This window comes from Trichomonas vaginalis, chromosome V (genome assembly GCF_026262505.1).
Source record: "Trichomonas vaginalis G3 chromosome V, whole genome shotgun sequence".
Taxonomy (NCBI): Eukaryota; Parabasalia; order Trichomonadida; family Trichomonadidae; genus Trichomonas; species Trichomonas vaginalis.
In genome coordinates, this window is record NC_067207.1 from 31,030,389 (window position 1) to 31,051,924 (window position 21,536).

General features: G+C 33.0%; 11 protein-coding genes across 11 annotated transcripts, besides 4 other annotated features; 7 read left to right on the plus strand and 4 right to left on the minus strand.

Moving 5' to 3' along the window:
- Window positions 1-163: part of a mobile genetic element that runs on past the window's edge.
- Window positions 164-378: 215 nt separating this feature from the next.
- Window positions 379-1,803, minus strand: TVAGG3_0434610 (protein of unknown function, DUF4106 family; the record flags this gene model as incomplete). The annotated part of the gene is made up of 1 exon (XM_051233930.1): window positions 379-1,803. A coding segment is annotated over one exon (1,425 nt), but the record flags the coding sequence as incomplete, so codon positions are not given.
- Window positions 1,804-1,867: 64 nt separating this feature from the next.
- TVAGG3_0434620 (protein of unknown function, DUF4106 family) lies at window positions 1,868-2,504 on the minus strand (the record flags this gene model as incomplete). The annotated part of the gene is made up of 1 exon (XM_051233931.1): window positions 1,868-2,504. A coding segment is annotated over one exon (637 nt), but the record flags the coding sequence as incomplete, so codon positions are not given.
- A 1,058-nt stretch (window positions 2,505-3,562) lies between these two features.
- Window positions 3,563-4,606: a mobile genetic element.
- Window positions 4,607-5,595: 989 nt separating this feature from the next.
- Window positions 5,596-7,732, plus strand: TVAGG3_0434640 (leishmanolysin-like peptidase family; the record flags this gene model as incomplete). The annotated part of the gene is made up of 1 exon (XM_001299160.2): window positions 5,596-7,704. The coding sequence occupies one exon, from the start codon at window positions 5,596-5,598 to the stop codon at window positions 7,702-7,704; it is 2,109 nt and encodes a 702-aa protein (XP_001299161.2).
- A 940-nt stretch (window positions 7,733-8,672) lies between these two features.
- TVAGG3_0434650 (regulation of choline O-acetyltransferase protein) lies at window positions 8,673-9,557 on the minus strand (the record flags this gene model as incomplete). The annotated part of the gene is made up of 1 exon (XM_051233932.1): window positions 8,673-9,250. A coding segment is annotated over one exon (578 nt), but the record flags the coding sequence as incomplete, so codon positions are not given.
- Window positions 9,558-9,859: 302 nt separating this feature from the next.
- TVAGG3_0434660 (GP63 protease) lies at window positions 9,860-10,537 on the minus strand (the record flags this gene model as incomplete). Its single annotated transcript, XM_001299159.2, has 1 exon — window positions 9,860-10,537. The coding sequence occupies one exon, from the start codon at window positions 10,535-10,537 to the stop codon at window positions 9,860-9,862; it is 678 nt and encodes a 225-aa protein (XP_001299160.2).
- Window positions 10,538-10,981: 444 nt separating this feature from the next.
- Window positions 10,982-12,514: a mobile genetic element.
- A 1,280-nt stretch (window positions 12,515-13,794) lies between these two features.
- TVAGG3_0434680 (uncharacterized protein) lies at window positions 13,795-14,157 on the plus strand (the record flags this gene model as incomplete). Its single annotated transcript, XM_051233933.1, has 1 exon — window positions 13,795-14,157. The coding sequence occupies one exon, from the start codon at window positions 13,795-13,797 to the stop codon at window positions 14,155-14,157; it is 363 nt and encodes a 120-aa protein (XP_051103663.1).
- An 18-nt stretch (window positions 14,158-14,175) lies between these two features.
- Window positions 14,176-14,418, plus strand: TVAGG3_0434690 (serine threonine-protein phosphatase family; the record flags this gene model as incomplete). The annotated part of the gene is made up of 1 exon (XM_051233934.1): window positions 14,176-14,418. The coding sequence occupies one exon, from the start codon at window positions 14,176-14,178 to the stop codon at window positions 14,416-14,418; it is 243 nt and encodes an 80-aa protein (XP_051103664.1).
- A 1,305-nt stretch (window positions 14,419-15,723) lies between these two features.
- Window positions 15,724-21,536: part of a mobile genetic element that runs on past the window's edge.
- TVAGG3_0434710 (uncharacterized protein) lies at window positions 17,674-18,075 on the plus strand (the record flags this gene model as incomplete). Its single annotated transcript, XM_051233935.1, has 1 exon — window positions 17,674-18,075. One exon carries the CDS (start codon window positions 17,674-17,676, stop codon window positions 18,073-18,075), a length of 402 nt encoding a protein of 133 aa, XP_051103665.1.
- TVAGG3_0434720 (phage tail repeat-like family) lies at window positions 18,267-18,869 on the plus strand (the record flags this gene model as incomplete). The annotated part of the gene is made up of 1 exon (XM_051233936.1): window positions 18,267-18,869. One exon carries the CDS (start codon window positions 18,267-18,269, stop codon window positions 18,867-18,869), a length of 603 nt encoding a protein of 200 aa, XP_051103666.1.
- Window positions 19,066-19,500, plus strand: TVAGG3_0434730 (His-Me finger endonucleases family; the record flags this gene model as incomplete). The annotated part of the gene is made up of 1 exon (XM_051233937.1): window positions 19,066-19,500. The coding sequence occupies one exon, from the start codon at window positions 19,066-19,068 to the stop codon at window positions 19,498-19,500; it is 435 nt and encodes a 144-aa protein (XP_051103667.1).
- Window positions 21,098-21,472, plus strand: TVAGG3_0434740 (uncharacterized protein; the record flags this gene model as incomplete). Its single annotated transcript, XM_051233938.1, has 1 exon — window positions 21,098-21,472. The coding sequence occupies one exon, from the start codon at window positions 21,098-21,100 to the stop codon at window positions 21,470-21,472; it is 375 nt and encodes a 124-aa protein (XP_051103668.1).

Genomic DNA, 21,536 nt, shown 5'->3' on the forward strand with positions numbered 1-21,536 from the left:
GCTATATCTGGTTCACCATTCACTTCCATTGCGTCTACAACTTCTTGGAATTTGGTTGTAAGTTTATGAACCACCTATCCGGATTAGCTTTATGACCCCATCTCATTGTAGTTCCATAGTCTGCAGAAACAAAAGTAGGTTTGTTTCCATATTGGTTAGGTTCTGAATGAACTTTAAACAATGTTTCATTTCTATATGTTTTGTTGAAATTTAACCTTTTATTTTCACCGAGTTCAGCCAAAGATTGAACGTTATATGGTCGTAAGTAAAAAGGATTGTTGTATTTGCGTACATTTTTTTCAGTACTTCCATTCTATGCTGAATATTTTCATCTGATGTTGGAGTCTTTTGTATGTCGGCGAACATTTTTCGATATTCTTCTACTATGTCAGCCGAATTTTTCTTAGACTCTTGGAAAGATTCCATATTCTCCGCATACACTTGTTGAGGGTCAAGATTTTTCGGCTGTTCCAAATTTTCATCTAGTTCTGTGAAGTTAGTTTCCAAAGGAGGGACTTGTTCGTTTCCTTCAGGCTCTTCTAGCTGTTGTTGCTGAACTATTTCTTCCATGTCTGGTTGTATCTGAACTTCTTCCTGTTGAGTTTCTTGTACCTCATCTGCTGGCATTTCATATATTCCGAGACCGTTTTTAACAAGTTCCCTATCTAAGTCATCTGGACTCATAAACCTTTCTTCTTTCGTTCCGTCTCTATTTTTTACGCGTTTCATGAAGAGAGTTGAATTATCATTTAGCTCTGACACCAAATATCTCGGAGTAAATTCATTCATGTCATTTGGATGATATGCTATTAAATCATATCCCTTAGCGAGCTTGTATTTTCCAGGTTTGAAATTATATCCCATTTGGTGCTGAGCCATAAAGCTAAATAGGTTCGGGTCAGTATTTCCTTCCTTGAACTTTCTAATAGCTTCTTTATATCTGTCACTAAAGTCAAGAGTATCTGGGTAACTATAATCTTTCTTAAGCATTTTTAAGAATTCTTGGTTTCCTTGTTCTCTACTTCTTTTATGTCCTTGCTCTGTTTGTGCTTGTTGTTGTGCAGGGTTTTGAACTGTTGGTTGTTGTGCTGGATTTTGAACTGTTGGTTGTTGTGTTGGTTGTGGTGCTGGTTGTTGTTGTGGTGCTGGATTTTGAACTGTTGGTTGTTGTGTTGGTTTTGGTGCATGCCTGTGTCTGTGTCCATGTGACGATGTAAATGTTTTAGGTAGTCCTGGTGCAGGTGCTTCTCTTGGAGGGTTTGGTGGTATATAAGTTCCACTAGCTAGTATATAAGTTCCACCAGCTGGTATATAAGTTCCACCAGCTGGTATATAAGTTCCACCAGCTGGCACATATGTTCCATCTGCAGCATAATGTCCTACCTGACTTTTCGTTCTTAAGAAAGCATTTACTAGGTCTGTTTTGGTCTGTTGTAACTCTTTTTCTTGACTTTCCACAACAGTTGCTCTAACGGCGTCATAGGCACTTTGAACTGCCTGTCTCGTTGCTGCATCTGTTATTTTCGTCATATTTTGTGCTACTTCTCTTAACTCTTTGTCGAAACCTTCAGACTTCAGTTTCTTTCCAGATGAGAAGTCGTTCACTAGTTTCACCTTACTATGAAGAGCTTCGAAGGCATTCTTAAAGTCGGCATTCATTAAAGCTTCATTTGAACTGTCTTCATCCGCTTGTATTTTTGTCCTTATTGACCCTATAAGTTGGGCTGCTTTAGCGTTGGCTTGGGCATCTAACCAGTCATTATTAGCTTTTATATATTCTGCGCTTTTCATTGCCTTTTGCATGGCTGCGTCGTTATTTTTACTTTCTTGTGCTAAGTTTTCATACTGTACGGTTTGGTTTTGCAACTGTAAAAGTTTTTTGCCTTTACATTTGCTTCAACTTCTTTTTTATACTCATCGCTATCCATATATGTCTTCAGGGCTTTTTGTTTTATCTCTTCATCTTTCAGTACTTTATATTGAGTAGTATGGTTTTTCAAATTTATAACATCTTGTTCCATTTTTGCTACTTCTGCTGCTTTTTCTGACACTTTTTTCGCATATTCCTCTGTACTTAGTTCTTTCAGTTGTTCTTCTTTCTTCTTTTTCTCTACGTTTAACTCATTTAGTTTCTTTGTGTGTCTGTCATATTCTAGTTTCTTTTCGTTTTCACTTATTTGTTTCTGTATGTCTATGTTTGACTTTTTGACATCTGTTATTTGATTTTTGAGTGAACTCAAATTCATTTGACTTTGAGGGTTATAAGCTGTTCCGTCTGCAGCTCCACCATAGCCTGCCATTTTCGCTAAAAGTGCCGCTCTTAAACCTCCACTCTGTGCACCAATAACTCTGTTTAAAAGCATAGGGTTGCTTGACATTTGTTGCAACATAGTGGGGTCATTCATCATTTGTTGTTGCAACTGTTGTTGTGGTGTCAGTTTTACTATTGGATGTTTCAATGCTCTCTTCCTCTTACGTATATTCTTACGTAGCTTACGTGGCATTTTAAGTGAAGTAAAAAACGGTTTTTGTAGTTTAAAACATGCGGCTGTCACTTTTTTGTTTGCATATCTCTTATATAGTGAAAAACGGTTTTGTCACTTTTACAAAACGGAGTTGTCTGTCACTTTTAAAAAACGGTTTTGGTTTTTATCACCGGCTGGTCGGCTGGGGTTCGGTCCTCCTCTTGGGTCTTGGGCAAAATTCTTAGGGCTAGAAGGGGCGCAGCCCCTGGAAGCCCTCCGAATATAAACTTCATTTATACTAAACATCTTCAGGGCTAGAGGGCGCAACGCGCCTGGAAGCCCCACTACCTTTTTTTTTTTTCAACCCTTTACGCGCCCTTTATTTTATTCTTATATTTATATTTTTTAGTTCACTTTTTAAATAATGATCTTTAGATTGAACCAATAACGCGATTTTCCATATAAATCGCGATTTTTTAGAAAAATCGCGACCACAATAAAATCGCAATTCATTAAAAAACGCGATTTTAAAAAAGTCGCGATTTTTCTAAAAAATCGCGATTTATATATTTAAATCGTGATTTAAAAAAGTGGTTGCGGTTTTCCCTAATATTTTCTTTTATGAAATTTTTTAGTAAAGGTTAGTAAAATGAGATCCAATATTAAATATCATTAATAATATTAGCTGTTTCTTATTATGTTAGTGACGTTTGTAATATATTTAATAAATTGTTTGCAGATTGAACTAAATTGACTCCGAAATGTTGACTTATAAATTATTATAATGCTTTTTAATCACGCTTATATCTTAAATGAATGAGCGATTTAGTTTTGCACAAAAAAATATAATACGGTAAACATTGAATTTTTCAAACCGTTTTTTTCCCTATGAAAATTGATTCATAACCTGTTCCATTGAAAGATATATTTTTTAAAAAATTTCAATGAAAAATATTTTAGAAGACAATATAATGAAGTATTTTATTCTACGTTTTGAATGATCATTCAAAATTGAATGCAATAAAATATCCTATTCTAAGGATATTCAATATTATAAAATTTTAGATGCAATAGTTTATATCAATTACAATTATTAAGGGTGCACCCGTATGTACGTTTATTTGAGAGGAGGAGGATTACCCTCTCAATTTTGAGGGATTCGTTAGTTTATTTTCTCGATGAATATGCAATAAAATTTGATTTTTACCTTATCAATATACTTCATATAATATACACATGTTCATGTAAAAACTTTTTTTCCAAAATCCTCAGGAATTAAGGGATTTTTGAATTTTAAGAATTTTTTTCGAATTTTTTCGAAAAAAAAAATATTTTCAGAACACCCTTAACGGCTAAGATTTAGGAACAATGTTAAGTATCAAAAAGAAAGGAGGTCTGATATAGACAACATATATCGTTGAAGGTTGAAAAAATCTCTAATATTTGAGCCCAAAATTTCAAATTTTAATTTTTTGAAAAAAGAGGCCACCCGTATGTACGTTTATTTGAGAGGAGGAGGATTATATTTTTGAAAGGGTGAAACATTATGAATATGTTAATTATATAATAATATGTATTATTATAAAAAAGAAAAAATAAAGCACGTTAAAATTTTTTCTTTCTTGATTTTTTACAAAATCTACTTAGAATTATGCAAAATATGACTAAATAATTATAAATTTCAAGTTAAATTTTAATTTTGATAAATAATTTAAATTTCAAAATATCAAGTTCAGTTCGACTATGTATGTAGTAATTCCTCAATAAAGTGCCAAAACCCTATTAAAATATATGAACATTTTCAACATTTTAATGTTTTTATTTAAAAATTTGATGGAATATGAGCTTCAAACAATTATTATGTAAATAAAAATAACTAAATATATGCATTTATTCGTATTACAACCGTAGTAAGTCGATTCTTCCTTTCTTCTACTGAGTTTTGAATTTGATTTCGAATTGTAAAGAGATTCAAAGGGAAAATACTAGCGGATAAAAACTACCTCAATGAAAGGGTCATAATGGAGTCAAGTTGTATTTTTTGATATTTTTTGCTTTTCGAGCCTAAATAGGTAGCCAAGATAATGCCTAAAAATAAGGTTCTAAATTCTGAAGTTTACATGGTCCTCTCGTGTGCACCCTTAATGAACTTTAATCCTTTTGATATAAGAATATTAAAAACATTAATATAATTTCGATTTCGGAAATTAAATTTCCAAATTTTTTGTCGATTTCGGAAATAACAGGATCCCGCATCCAACACGCAACAACAAAACACAAAACACACTTTTTGGTTCTTTCATCGTTTTAATCATAATTTATGTAATACATGATTTGGATAAATTTTACAAAAATAGAACCTATATTATATTCTTTTCAAAGATTCTTGCAAATCATCAAAAATAATTGATTTTTAAAAACGATCAAATTATCCTTTCATTATTTTAAACTTAAATTAGTTTTTATGATTGACTAAAGCAATCATATTTATTTTAACCCTAATTCATATCATTAGCTGTTCTTTATTGTGCTAGTGATATTTGTAATATATTTACTAAATTGTTTGCAGGTTGAACTAAATTGACTCCGAAATGCTGACTTATAAATGATTATAATGCCTTTTAATTAAGCTTATATCTTAAATGAATGAGCGACTTCGTTTTGCGCAAAAAAATATAATACTGTAAACATTGAATTTTTCAAACCGTTTTCCCCTATGAAAATCTTTTCAAATTCTTTTTCAATGAAAAATATTTTATAAGCCAATATAATCACGTATTTTTCCATCATATGTTAGAGATTGAGACGAGATCTCAATTTTCAATGTTGGAGATTGAGATTTCTTCAATGCTTGATTTGATTTGAAAAATTTAATCATAAACAAAGATTAAAGACATATAATTTTTCAAGCTATACTCAAAATTGAATCAAAGAGTTGTTGTATGTTTTGAATGATCATTCAAAATTGAATGCAATAAAATATCCTATTCTAAGGATATTCAATATTATAAAATTTTAGATGCAATAGTTTATATCAATTACAATTATTAAATGAGATGCTACAAAATATATATTTTTCAATGTGATCCATTTTATATTTAATTTTTTAAATAGCTATTGAAATCATAAAATGATATTGTCTCTACTCCTCGTTGCTCAGCTAGATGTGCATACATGCAATCATGATCTTGAAATGGGTAACATAACAAGAGAACTTCAAGGACCTCAATCATATCGCAGCCTTAAAAATACCGAATGGAAAAACATCAGAATTAAGGTAGATTATAATTATATTGATAATAGAAAAGATGATGCGCGAACATGTACATGGGTTGGACAAATCGTAACATTCCAAGGCGTAAGATACACTTGTAAGAGGGAGCATATTTTGACATATTCAAAAATTTTGGCTATTAAAGGAACACTTAATAATGTCAAATCATATTTAGAGAGACTTCTTACAGTAATTCCATTCAATTATAATATTGATTATGTGGACTTTCGTAGCCCTTATGGATACGAGACGAATTTTGGCAAACAAAGCGCATACGGTGCCGATATAGTACTTGCAGTACTTTCAAGACCGAGACAGGATAATGATGCTACTCTCGCATCAGCTGCTGGATTAGCAGAAGAGAGAACATATCACAGACCAATATTTGGTGTCGTTTTCTTAAATCCAATGGCAGTTCCTGATACAGCACAAGATGAAAACACAAAGGATTCAAGATTCTTTTATACTTGCGTTCACGAAATTTTCCATGCTTTGGGTATTTCTCCATCAGATTTCCGAAACTATCATCCACATGATTCCATAACTCCACATTCACAAATAAAATGCAGTTTCAGAAAGTATGGAAGAGACTTTTCGTTCTTAGTAACACCATACGCTCATAAATTTGCAGTGAAGCGCTTTGGAGTAGAAGTTTTCGTAGGAGACGATGGAACTTGCCCATCTGGATTAGAAATCGAAAATGATGGCGGTCAAGGAACAGCAGGAAGTCATTTAGAAGCAAGATCTTACATGTCAGATTTGATGGTTGGCATGACAATTCAAACAGAATCTGGACCATTTGCTAGATTGACTGACGCTGTCCTTGCAATTCTTTTAGACACAGGTAACTACAAAGTTAACTGGAGAATGGGACAACCATTAGTATGGGGCCACCCAGAATCAATTGATGGAAAACCAATTCCAAACTTTGCAATTGGTCCTCCACAAAATGTTTTCCCTAAGCACTACATGAGAGACTTCTCAGTACAGGAAGATTGGTATTCAAGCTTTGATTTCAAATTCTCCGGACCGTTTTCTGGACCTGCACATATTAGAGCAAGTTATAGCGAAAAACAATTTTATGATCCAAAAGGCATTGGAGTTGGTACAACACAAGTTTATGATTTCATTCCATTTTATTTCCCAAATTATGTTTGTCCTAAGGGACAGGCTATCCTTCCATCAACAATGCCATATAATTACCACAAATGCGGCGAATATTCATGCGACGGATATAAATCGTTCACAATTCAAGTCAACAAAGATAACATTGGAAGACAATGGGAAAGCGTCACATGCACAAAAGAAAACGCAACTAAGGAATTTTCTTTGCCATTAGGTTACTATCCCAGGAAAGTTTCTTGTGTTGATCCTGAAAGATTCTGCAGATCTGTGAAACTGAACGAGATGAAGTTTGTTGTTGACCCATTCGACCCTAACTCAAAGCAACTGAGCAGTGATTCTCCAACACCAACAGCACCAGAATCAGGAGGAAATGAAAATCCATCAAGGCCAGGAATAAATGAAAACCCATCAGAATCCGGAGGAAATGAAAACCCATCAAGGCCAGGAATAAATGAAAACCCATCAGAATCCGGAGGAAATGAAAACCCATCAAGGCCAGGAATAAATGAAAACCCATCAGAATCCGGAGGAAATGAAAACCCATCAAGGCCAGGAATAAATGAAAACCCATCAGAATCCGGAGGAAATGAAAACCCATCAAGACCAGGAGGAAATGGTGATCAATCAGAATCTAAGAATGATGAAAAAGGAGGTTCTGCTGAGAGTTCCAAGGAAAAAGAAGATCAGCAGAAAAAGAGCAAATTGATAATAATCGTAGTTTGTGCCGTAGTTGCAGCTTTAATAGTGATAGCAGTTATTGCAGTTATTGTTGTTTATTCTGTTAAAAAAGCTAAAGAAAACGGCCAGAACCAAGATCCTGATGCAGACTTAATGGTTTAGAAAGAAAATAAATTTCTTTTTTTATTTTCTTTAATTATTTTTTTTCACTAACAACTTTATCGTATGAAATTTTAATATTCTTACCCAAATATATCAAAATTTGATAAACATTAATAACATTATGTGGAAATGTGTCTTGAAAATGTTGCGATACTTGAAGATTTGCAAAATTTCTAATAAAACATGGGATAGGTTCTAATATAAGATAAAGATGACTGAACCTCAGCAAATTATTCAAACAAAGATAAGAAGCCGCCTTTATGTGAGTAGAATTTCGATCTTAATAACAAAATAATCGGTTAAATCATGGTAGAAATATGATTTAGGTAAGGAGAATCCTTTAAAGTTTATTTTAAAGATCTTGATTTTTTTTTTCAATATATATATCACTTCTCATGAATATGATGAATTTCTTTTTGTTGCTCTCCATGATTACTCTGTAAAATGTATTTCCTAATCTAACTTGATATTCTTTATAAAACAGGAAGCATAAATTAAGTTCAGCATTGGCAAATTATAAATATGGTATTTCATAGTAAATACTTTATTTTTAAAATTATTTTGGTATAATAAAGAGTTGTAATCATCCTGAAAATAAGGTGTAATTAATTCTTGTTATTTTTGTTAATTAGATCGCAAACATTATTTTTTCATATTGTGTAAAATCGTTTAGATTATTTTTTACTAATTAATAGATCATCGGAGTTTCTAACCTATCGATCTAAAGAGTTCTAACAGGTTATTTAGATCAATCTAAAAAAACAGAATAAAATAATAGTCGATCGCACATTTTTATATATAATTACTGTGAAGAATAAAATAATTGATATTGATGATTTCTTATGAGTTCTAGTTAGAAAAAGGATAATGATTTTTGGTGTAGATTTTAGAAAATGTTTGTGTAAAAAAAAATTAAAAAAGAAAATAAAAAAAGAAATTTATTTTCTTTCTAAATCGATAAATTTGCATCAGGTTCTTCGTTCTGCGCGTTTTCTTTTGCTTTCTTAGCTGAATATACAGCGAAAGCAACAATCACTGCAATCACAATTAAAGCTGCGGCTGCGGAGCAAGTTGAGATGATTATAATCTTTTTCGCATTCTGTTTTGCTTCTCTTCCCTTCGAATTTCCACCTGAACTTTCTTTTCCATCGCCTCCAGATTCTGGTTGATCGTCATTTCTTCCATATATAGTTGGATTTTCATATCCTCCTGATTCTGGTGCTGTTGGTGTTGGAGAATCACTGCTCAGTTGCTTTGAGTTAGGGTCGAATGGGTCAACAACAAACTTCATCTCGTTCAGTTTCACAGATCTGCAGAATCTTTCAGGATCAACACAAGAAACTTTCCTGGGATAGTAACCTAATGGCAAAGAAAATTCCTTAGTTGCGTTTTCTTTTGTGCATGTGACGCTTTCCCATTGTCTTCCAATGTTATCTTTGTTGACTTGAATTGTGAACGATTTATATCCGTCGCATGTATATGTACCGCATTTGTGGTAATATATGCATTGTTGATGGAAGAATAGCCTGTCCCTTAGGACAAACATAATTTGGGAAATAAAATGGAATGAAATCATAAACTTGTGTTGTACCAACTCCAATGCCTTTTGGATCATAAAATTGTTTTTCGCTATAACTTGCTCTAATATGTGCAGGTCCAGAAAACGGTCCGGAGAATTTGAAATCAAAGCTTGAATACCAATCTTCTTGTACTGAGAAGTCTCTCATGTAGTGCTTAGGGAAAACATTTTGTGGAGGACCAATTGCAAAGTTTGGAATTGGTTTTCCATCAATTGATTCTGGGTGGCCCCATACTAATGGTTGTCCCATTCTCCAGTTAACTTTGTAGTTACCTGTATCCATAAAAGAATGCAAGAACAGCATCAGTCAACTGGAAATGGTCCAGATTTGTTTGAATTGTCATGCCAACCATCAAATCTGACATGTAAGATCTTGCTTCTAAATGACTTCCTGCTGTTCCTTGACCGCCATCATTTTCGATTTCTAATCCAGATGGGCAAGTTCCATGTCTCCTACGAAAACTTCTACTCCAAAGCGCTTCACTGCAAATTTATGAGCGTATGGTGTTACTAAGAACGAAAAGTCTCTTCCATACTTTCTGAAACTGCATTATTTGTGAATGTGGAGTTATGGAATCATGTGGATGATAGTGTCGGAAATCTGATGAGAAATACCCAAAGCATGGAAAATTTCGTGAACGCAAGTATAAAAGAATCTTGAATCTTTGAGTTTTCATCTTGTGCTGTATCAGGAACTGCCATTGGATTTAAGAAAACGACACCAAATATTGGTCTGTGATATGTTCTCTCTTCTGCTAATCCAGCAGCTGATGCGAGAGTAGCATCATTATCCTGTCTCGGTCTTGAAAGTACTGCAAGTACTATATCGGCACCGTATGCGCTTTGTTTGCCAAAATTCGTCTCGTATCCATAAGGGCTACGAAAGTCCACATAATCAATATTATAATTGAATGGAATTACTGTAAGAAGTCTCTCTAAATATGATTTGACATTATTAAGTGTTCCTTTAATAGCCAAAATTTTTGAATATGTCAAAATATGCTCCCTCTTACAAGTGTATCTTACGCCTTGGAATGTTACGATTTGTCCAACCCATGTACATGTTCGCGCATCATCTTTTCTATTATCAATATAATTATAATCTACCTTAATTCTGATGTTTTTCCATTCGGTATTTTTAAGGCTGCGATATGATTGAGGTCCTTGAAGTTCTCTTGTTATGTTACCCATTTCAAGATCATGATTGCATGTATGCACATCTAGCTGAGCAACGAGGAGTAGAGACAATATCATTTTATGATTTCAATAGCTATTTAAAAAATTAAATATAAAATGGATCACATTGAAAAATATATATTTTGTAGCATCTCATTTAATAATTGTAATTGATATAAACTATTGCATCTAAAATTTTATAATATTGAATATCCTTAGAATAGGATATTTTATTGCATTCAATTTTGAATGATCATTCAAAGCATATAACAAAATACGTGATTATATTGGCTTATAAAATATTTTTCATTGAAAAACTTTAAAAATATTTTTCATTGAAAAAGAATTTGAAAAGATTTTCATAGGGGAAAACGGTTTGAAAAATTCAATGTTTACAGTATTATATTTTTTTGCGCAAAACGAAGTCGCTCATTCATTTAAGATATAAGCTTAATTAAAAGGCATTATAATCATTTATAAGTCAGCATTTCGGAGTCAATTTAGTTCAACCTGCAAACAATTGAGGGGGGCACAAACTTGCCCAGTGAGGTGAAGTGAAAAGTGACAGGTTTACATGTCAGAAATGTAAAGTGTCAGATTTGAAACAAAAAATGGATTAATTTATTATTATATGATAGAGAGATTTGGTAAGTTACTATCAAATTTGTAAGTAAGGGAAAAAAAAGTAAGAAAGAAAAAAAATTTTTTAAAAATAAAAAGCCACTCGCTTCGCTCGCGGTTGACAAAAAGAACAAATTCGAAAAAAGATTGTATGAAATTACGAAACTAAGCCACTCGCTTCGCTCGCGGCTTAAGAAAAGAACAGATTCGAAAAAAGATTGTATGAAATTACGAAACTAAGATGCGAGCGAAGCGAGTGGCTTAAGAAAAGAACAGATTCGAAAAAAGATTGTATGAAATTTTAATTCTTTATTTTTTAGGATTGTTAGCTTTGTAAGATTGCTTTCTCACAAGAGAAAACAAGTATAAGGTTTAAGCTGTATGTATTAAAGTTATAAATATTTGATTTTAAAAAAAATCAAGATTTTAAACTTTAAAGGTATTAATTATGATTATCTTTCTTTAGCTTTACATGCTGTATGCTACTTTTGGAAACTGCTCTATTGTATTAGAATGTTTTTAAATTTTGCACCTAAAAATGCGTAATATTAAAAATTAAGGTATTAATTATGATTATCTTTCTTTAGCTTTGCATGCTGTATGCTACTTTTGGAAACTGCTCTATTGTATTAGAATGTTTTTAAATTTTGCACCTAAAAATGCGTAATATTAAAAATTAAGGTATTAATTATGATTATCTTTCTTTAGCTTTGCATGCTGTATGCTACTTTTGGAAACTGCTCTATTGTATTAGAATGTTTTTAAATTTTGCACCTAAAAATGCGTAATATTAAAAATTAAGGTATTAATTATGATTATCTTTCTTTAGCTTTGCATGCTGTATGCTACTTTTGGAAACTGCTCTATTGTATTAGAATGTTTTTAAATTTTGCACCTAAAAATGCGTAATATTAAAAATTAAGGTATTAATTATGATTATCTTTCTTTAGCTTTGCATGCTGTATGCTACTTTTGGAAACTGCTCTATTGTATTAGAATGTTTTTAAATTTTGCACCTAAAAATGCGTAATATTAAAAATTAAGGTATTAATTATGATTATCTTTCTTTAGCTTTGCATGCTGTATGCTACTTTTGGAAACTGCTCTATTGTATTAGAATGTTTTTAAATTTTGCACCTAAAAATGCGTAATATTAAAAATTAAGGTATTAATTATGATTATCTTTCTTTAGCTTTACATGCTGTATGCTACTTTTGGAAACTGCTCTATTGTATTAGAATGTTTTTAAATTTTGCACCTAAAAATGCGTAATATTAAAAATTAAGGTATTAATTATGATTATCTTTCTTTAGCTTTACATGCTGTATGCTACTTTTGTCTTTGAGACATTCCATGATTTAAGTTAAGAAGCTTTAAAAAAAATGCAAAAAAAAATTGAATACTTTACTGGCTGGGCAAATTTGTCGCCGCCCCCAAACAATTTAGTAAATATATTACAAATATCACTAGCACAATAAAGAACAGCTAATGATATGAATTAGGGTTAAAAAAAAAAAAAAAAAAAAAGGAAGTGGGGCTTCCAGGGGCTGCGCCCCTTCTAGCCCCGAAGATGTTTAGTATAAATGAAGTTTTTATTCGGAGGACTCTTCTTCTTCCTCCATTGCTTCTGGGAAGAAGCCTTCTTCTGGGTCGAAAACATTATATAATGTGTCGCTTTTCACAAATTATATATGTTTTCATGTTTTGTCACTTTTCTGTCACTTTTCAGGGAAAAAACATTTTTATTGTATATAAAATGAATTTTACAAAACCACCGTTACCCTTCTTTGGAAATAAGAGTAGATGTAAAGATATTCTATTGAGAGAACTTAAGAAACTACCGAATGGTCTAACATTTGTAGATTTGTTCGGTGGAAGTTTCTATATATCCCATTTGTGTCATATAATATTCCCAGACTCAAAGATTATATGCAATGACTTCGACAACTATATGGACCGTCTCAAACATATTCCAGACACTAACAAAATATTGAAAGAGTTAAAAGAAAAGATACCTATAGGTAAGATGGAACGTATACCATTAGATAAGAAAAATATTGTGAGAGAGGTTTTGAAAAAAGCAGAATATATAGACTGGAATAGTATATCTGCTAGACTATTATATAGTGGTGCTATAAGAGTTCATGACATTGAAACACTTATGTCAAAAGTTTTATATCTTAACTATACAAATGTTTTCAAAGAGGACATAGAAAAATATATTGAGGGTATAGAGTTTGTGAGATGTCATTGGACAGATTTGTATGAAAAATATAAAGACAAGGAAAATGTTTTCTTTATAGTGGACCCACCGTTCTATAACACATGGGATTTTCAATACCAAGTAGACTGGACTTTGAGAGACTCTTTAGAAACTTTAGACGTTTTACATAACCATCCATGCTTTTACTTTACATCCGATAAAAGTGGTTTGGAAACCGTTATGAGATGGTTAGAGGACATACATGACTATGAGTTTAGATATGACAAGATAGAATATGAGAGAGGTCCTATAAACTGGAGAAAGTGTCACAATAAAGAAATTTTATTAGTAAGTAAATGTGGTTTGAAATAGGACTACTTGTTTTAGGTTTTTTCCATTGTGTCATTTATTTATTTGACGTGGCAGAAAGATATAGAGAATATGAAGATGAACCAATACCAGCAAATGTTCAGCATATGTACTCGTAAGAGATATTTTTATCTAATATTAAATGGACGCACAGAACTTAGCGAATGCACAGCAACCTGGACAACCAAACCCAGAGAATATTCCAAATGAAGTTAGAATACAAACTGCAATGGCAAACTATGGTCAAGTGCCAACAGATGTACAAATGCAAACTGCCATGTCAAATGACGCTGCGTTAGGTTTGCCACCATGGTATGCAAATATGAGATGGAAAGAGTTTTATACAAACCCTGAGGTGGGATATAAACAACTTTATGCAGATGACGCGAACACAGGAGTTGACCCAGAATATGTTTTCTACCAGAGGAGAAACAGAATGTATGAGCTCCAGTTAAAGAATGCTATGGAACTCAACAGGAAACGTAAGAGACTAGGCGGACATTAGATTTTTACATATAGTAAAATGGGTTTCTTCAGTAAGATAGGAAACTTCTTTCGAAATGTCGGAAGAGGTATATGGAATGGAATAAAAACCGTAGGAAGAGGAATTTGGAACGGAGTCAAAAATATTGGTAAAAGAGTAGGTCAGTTTGTTGGTATTATACCTAAAGACCCTGAACCAGAAGAACAAGCTCCTGTTATACAACAGCCTGAACCTGCACCACAGTCTAGTTGGCAACCAAATCCAACACCTCAACCGTATTAAAAAATTATATTTTTACCGTTCGATAGTAGTTGTATATGAAACTAAGTTCTAAGTAAAACGCATGGTATAATGGAATTATCTTTTTCTTCCATCTGTAGTAAACCATACTTGAAAGTCTGAAATACTTCCACTTGGTGGTTCGTATAACTTTGTAGGTTTTTCGTAAAAGTCATTTGCCAAGCATAAGAAAGAGTTTTGGGCGCCAGAAAATGAAGCATGAACAATAATAGCAGCTGGGTCGAAAACATCTTTAAATAAATATGGTTCATCTCTTGCATATCGACTGTAAATATTTGCTAAAGGAAGTTCGACTTTCTGATTTAACATTCTTTGCAAATAATACCATGACATTGCAGTGAATTCTGTATATATTTGTTCGTCTTTCTTTGGATTGTCTTCGTAGATTTGAAATGACACTTGTGAATTTTGTTTGTCATATACAATTCTCACATAAAGTGTGCTCTCGGTATTTGCATATTCATCAGCATATTTTGCATAACATGAATTTATTTTATCTTCTATATTTTTTAACGCAGTCTGTAGAGAAGATGAAAGGTCAACTTGTATTAGCTCAATTTCTTCCCACATTTTTCGTTTCCCTTCAGATATATAATCTATATGAAACCTTACAATAAATGGAAAACTTTTATCTTCTACAGACACAAACTTCATTCTACGAAAGCCAATAGCTTTTGTGACAGATGGGTCTCTTAGCCATCTTAATGGGTAGTCAAAACGATAGCCTTCATGCTTTACGGTCTCTGTCTCAAACTTTTGACCGACATTAGTAAAAAGTTCATCTAATGGTTTAGTTGTAGCAACTCTTGAAATTTCTTTTTCTATTGGAAGCATATTTTATCTAGAATAAAAATGTCAAATGAAACAGCGTCTATGAGAGAAATACAACACAACCGACAACTCATTATACAAGCTCTAAATAAGAACACAACAAACTTTTCAAACTATTCTAAGATATCTGAGTCATTGAAAGAAGGAAACTTAAAACTGACATTAAACCCAATGACAGATGAGTTTCTGTTTCAAGACAATAAGAACCATACTGTCTGTATAAATCCAACAAAAGGAACTTTAAACGAGAAACCTATATCTGAACTTCTTTTGAAAGCAGATATTGACAACAAAGCTGACAAAGAATATGTAGACGATGCAATAGCAAAAGAAGAAGAAAGAGCTAACAATGCTTATGCAACAAAAGAACATACTCATCCTGAACTAGCAGACAAAACATATGTTGACAATAAAATGTCAAGTGAAGTGACAAGAGCTGAAAACGAATATTCTAAAAAGACTCATACACATTCTATATCTGAAATAACAGACTTAAACGTTAGCCTTGAAAAGAAAGCAGATAAGGAATATGTGGCTAGTAAGTTAGAGAAGAAAGCGGATAAGGAATATGTGGATGAAAAAGATAACGAAATGAAAGAAAGGGTTGACTGGTACCATGAATGGACATCGAAGACTTTTAAAGTTAAAGCCGATACAGGATGGGTTTCAGGATGTTTAGACCTTAAAGCAGATAAAACTTATGTTAACGATGAGTTAGAGAAGAAAGCAGACAAGAACCATACACATACAAGTTTTTACAACTGTTGCTATAGAAAGTATTGAAGGAACGGTTGAAGAAACTGGTGGGGATGCAATATATTGTAAACCTCCTAACTTTCCACAAGGTTTAACATCGGATGACGACATAACGACAATGAAAAACATTAGATGTAAAGATGTTTATGTCATGAAGGATGAACATAATATTAAATTCACTGCTCAAGATTTATATGACAAGAAAGCAGACAAAACAGAGCTTCAAACATTAAAGACAGAAATGCTTCAAACATTATATCCTATAGGCTCTATTTATACGTCAATGAACTCAACAAATCCAGAAACAGTTCTGGGTTTTGGAACTTGGACTCAAATAGTCGACAGGTTTTTTGTATTGTGCAAACTCTTCAAAGGAAACAGGTGGAAGTAAAACGATTTCAGGTGAAAATTTACCTGCACATAGTCACTACATAGATTTAAGTACATCTCAAGCAGGTTGGCATAAGCATAAATTTTGGGATTGGTCAGCAATGAAAAAAGGTAAAGGATATGATGTTAAAGACAACGTTCAGTTTGCTATAAATTGTTTCTGGGGTAACACTCAGGGAGATGGAAACCATACACATCGCGTTTCAGGATATACGCAAACAACGGGACAAAGTAAAGAATACATGCCACCTTACATGACAGTTTACGCATGGTATAGAAATGCTTAGTCGTCATTTTCAACTTCTTTAGCATATTCGTCAGGAGTTGTCTTATATTTGTTAGGAACTGTCTTTGAAAGTATACCACCTTGAACTTTGACAAGTTTGAAACGAGGTCTGACAATAGTAGTTTTATCTTCTGCTTGCAGTCTGTACATTTTGCCATGTTTGCCTAAAACTTCATAATATTCTCTTGTATACTTTCTTCTATTTTTACGAACACGAATGTGAGTACCTGTCGAGTTCCCATTGTTGTCATAGTCAATAGTATTTTCATATGGGTCGCGTTTAGGTATTTCTATTTTTACTTTGTCACCTTTCTTAAGTTTGAAGCCTGGCATTCTTTCTTGTTTGTCTCTTTTGACTAAACTATTAAATATATAGTCTTTCTCTAAGTCGGGGTTGTTTTCATTTCTTCGGGGGAGTGGTTTCCCAAACCTTTTTGTTTACGGCTATTGTAAATATTTAAAACTTGTCTCATCTTTGCCATGGAGAAATGTCTATACTTGTCGTCATATGACATTTCATCTACCTCACCACCTTGTGGTTGATTTAAGTCTCTTAAGATTTTTATACAACTGTCAATGACACCAAGAGCAGAATGGTTTTGGTCGACAATGAAATATTGGTTTACATTTTTTGAACGCAGATAGTTTTTAATATCATCTGATTTGAAAGAACTTTCACAGTCAGATGTCAGTTTTGTTGGATGGTATTTGTCAACGAATATTGTCCAAAGCTGCTAAGATATCTAAAATATTTTTGGACTGTAATGGTATGGCTTCACAGTATCTTGTGTTTTGACCAACAAATATTAACCAGTATGGAGGTCCATCTGTTCTAACTCTCGGAATGTTTTCCAAGATATCCATAAACCAAGCATTTGGTGTTGAACTAAAGATTTTTATCATGAGTGCTTTCTTTGTCGCTTTAGAAACATAGGGGTCCTTGTTTGGATTCGTCATTTTTTAACCCATAAGAAATGGGTTTATTTGGCGCATTAGCAGGAGTTGCATCCAGATTTTTACCCGCAGTGGGAACAATAGCCAGAGGTGCATTTGGAATTGGAAGGAAGATTTTGAGTACATTAGGTATACTTAAAGAGAAAGCACAACCTATTATACAAACTGTACAGAAAGGTTGGGATGTAGCACGAGATGCAACAAATCTTATTCCAAATCCTGAAACAAGAGGAAAAGTTCAAGGATGGATGGACAATGTAGGAAGAGAAGCAGGAAACTATTATAACAAAGCAAATGACTACTATAACCAAGCAGGACACTATATGGACCAAGGTGAAAGATTCTTTAACAGAGGATATAACCATGCACAACAGTGGGTAAACAATAACCAACCGCAACCACCTCAAACTTGGGGAATGTAAAGTTTTTTACTGAGATGAAATGAACAATACAGCATTGAGACAAATGGGTTCAAGATGGATTTGTCGACTTCCAGCAGTTACACAACGTGTTTGTCAAGTTCTTCCTATACCTCAGGAAGTTTTAGACCGACTTAAAAAACAACAACAACCAGTTGAAAACAAACCAAACTAAAATTTTTTACTGAGATGAAATGACCGAAGAAGTTGAAACGGTAGATTTGACACCACAAACAAAAAGTTCAGAACCATTGTCAAAACCTGTCAAAGAACTTACAGATGAAGAGAAAAATTCAATAATAGAAAGTGCCAGGTCTGGAAATACAAACCCTAACTACAAAGTCACTTTTCATAGAAATGGAACGGCTAGTATCTCAAAAAAGAAACAGACTCTCACAAATAAAATATTGAAGTCTGAAGGAGCTTTCGAGACAACAGATGGAAAAGTTTACTTCACTGACCAACAGTTCATTATAGAACATCTCATTGACTTAGAGTCGAAATATTCTAAACTTTACAACAAACACAAAAAGTTGAAAGGAAAACAAAAACAAATGGCATATGATATTTATGAAGATGTTGACGACACAACCATACCTGCAAGTGAGGTAAAGTCAGAGGAACCGAAAAGTGACGAAAAACTGATAGAAGAAGAAAAACCAAAAACTGAAGAAAAACCAAAAACTGAAGATAAACCAAAACCAAAGTTTAGTTTCCAAACTAAACCAACTCAACCTTCATTAGCTGGTATGGGTTGGCGTCAAAGACTTTTGGCAGCGGGTGGTTATGTAAAGTAAAGAAAAAAATATTTTTTTTAAAATATATTTTTTTATTTTATTTGAAATGTACGCTGAGTTTGTTGGAAAAGACTGTTGGAAAACTTGTTTGTTAGATGAGAAATATGAAATTCACTGTTGTGAGTCATTTGAAGTCAGAAACAAAAAGACAAAAAGAGTTTTAAGCGAATGGGAGCAAAATGACGGATATGCTAGGATGAGGATTGGTGGAAAACACTATCTTAAACATGTTGTCATTGCAACTCATTTTATACCAAACCCTAACAATTTACCTTTTGTAGACCATATAAACCGTATAAGAAACGACAATAGACTTGAAAACTTACGTTGGGTCACTTGTTCTGAAAACAATAAGAACAAAAGCAAATTTAGAGATATTGTATTCGAATTTGTCGACGAACTAGAAGATGAAGCAATTGAAATTACAGACTATGGTAAGCATACGTTTGAGTTTTACTACTATAGCGAAGAACAGGACTCTTTCTACCTTTATACCGGCGTAAACTATAGGAAATTACAAGTATGTTTTACTAAGGAAGGCTGTGCTTATGTAAACGCTAGAGATACAGATGGAAAATACATTAGACTATATCTTAACAAATTCAAGAAGCTATATGGCATACAATTTTAAAACAATATATTTTTATTTTATTTGAAATGTACGCTGAGTTTGTTGGAGAAGACCGTTGGAAAACTTGTTTGTTACAGACGAAAGTCTTGAGAAAACTCTAAATGACTTTCAAACTCAAATGAACAAATACTATTGGGAATTTCAAGAAAAATACGACTCTTTACTAAATGGAACATACTATCTAAAACTAGAATATGACAAGATGAACTCCACCGTTTTATTTCAAAGGATTGAAATTAACCCTCCAAGAGATACACAGTTTTTATTTTGGGAAGTAGACAAACGTTCTTGGGCACAATTTCTTCGGTTACTAAACCAGAACGAACCATTACCACCAGATGGTCCATTTAAATTTATACGTCCACCAGCAGATTTGACAGTTTATAGAAACGTGTTTGACCCTCAAAATGTTATGTGTCATGCAAGTTTCAGTTCAAGCAACAATAGTTTTCTATGTATTGGTAAGGACTTTTATGACTTTGCTTCTAAATTCTACGAACCACCTAGTAACAGTTTCTCTGACTTTCAAGTTTGGTTCACAACAAATGGTGTGCAACATATTATTCCATTGTACTATGACTTTTATCTCGAATTGTCTTTCATATATAACTACGGAAAAGTGCTGAAAAAGTATTGAAAAATAATGTTTAGGTGAAGAGGTGAGATTTCACCTCTTTTTTCACCTCTTTTTTCACCTCATGAATTTTCATGAATTTCCTTAAGATAGAAAATATATTTTAGGTGAAGTGGTTTTTTAGGTGTCACCAGGTCACCAGGTCACCAGGTCATTTTAACTTCTCTGAAAAAGTGTGACAACATGACATTTAGACAACAACACAGGAAATAAACTTCATCGTATATGTTTTGTGCTGAAAACATAGCACAAAAATATATTTTAGGTGAAAAAAGAGGTGGAGCCAAAAGTGGCTCGACCTCAAAAACAAGCATTTTGTGAAGAATATACCAACCCGCGGAAAACAGCGGGTTGCTTTTTATACAAAATTCACCCGTTGAATTTTCATGAATTTCCTTAAGACAGAAAAAAAAGTTTAGGTGAAGAACTGAAGGTGTCACTATGTCACTATGTGTCACTCGGTTATTTTAACTTCTCTGAAAAAATGAGACAACATGACATTTTGACAACAACACAGGAAATAAACTTCTTCGTATATGTTTTGTCGAAACTTCTTCTTCGTATATGTTTTGTCAAACATGAAGGTATATGCTTTGTCGAAACTTTCACAAAAAAACATAAAAAATAAAGTTGGTTTTTTTAAAAAAATATTTTTTATTTTTATTGTAAGAACTGAAATGACAGTCGAAGCAAAAACGTTCACGAACAAATCTAATGGCGAAACATTCACAAAAGGCACTTACAACGGTATTGAAGTCTTACGTAGAGACAAGGATGGTTATATAAATGCAACAAAGATGTGTCAGCAGTTTAGGAAAGACTTTAGAAGGTTGTTGGAAAATAAGTCCTGGAAGAGTATTTTAAGGCATTTTGTGAAGAATATACCAACCGCGGAAAACAGCGGGTTGCTTTTTATACAAAATTCATGCAGGAATTCCGGATGAAATCAAACAGGTTAGAGGAATGTATGTAGACCCAAGACTCGTAAACTATATAGCAATGTGGGCTTCTCCAAAATATTGTATAGCAGTTGGAAAAATTCTGGACTCCATAGACAAGAAAGTTCATGAGAAATTAGATGAAGAAGAACTTGAAGATACAGTAGAGAATGCAAAACCTTTGTTCGAACAAGAAGTTAGAAAAATGCATGAAAAACAAATAGAACATGAACGTGAGATATGTTCTGGTTATAGAGATTCTCCATACGAACTAGACCAATGGGAACAAGAAGATTTAAAGAGAGAATTTAGAGAATATGAACTCGCTAAAATTTCATTAGAAGCTGCAGAAGAGAGGTTAAAAGTTTGGGGTCGTTTTGTACAAAAATATTGTGAGTAAATGAACCATTTTTTTTCAGCAAAAATATATTTTAGGTGAAGAGGTGAGATCTCACCCGTTTTTT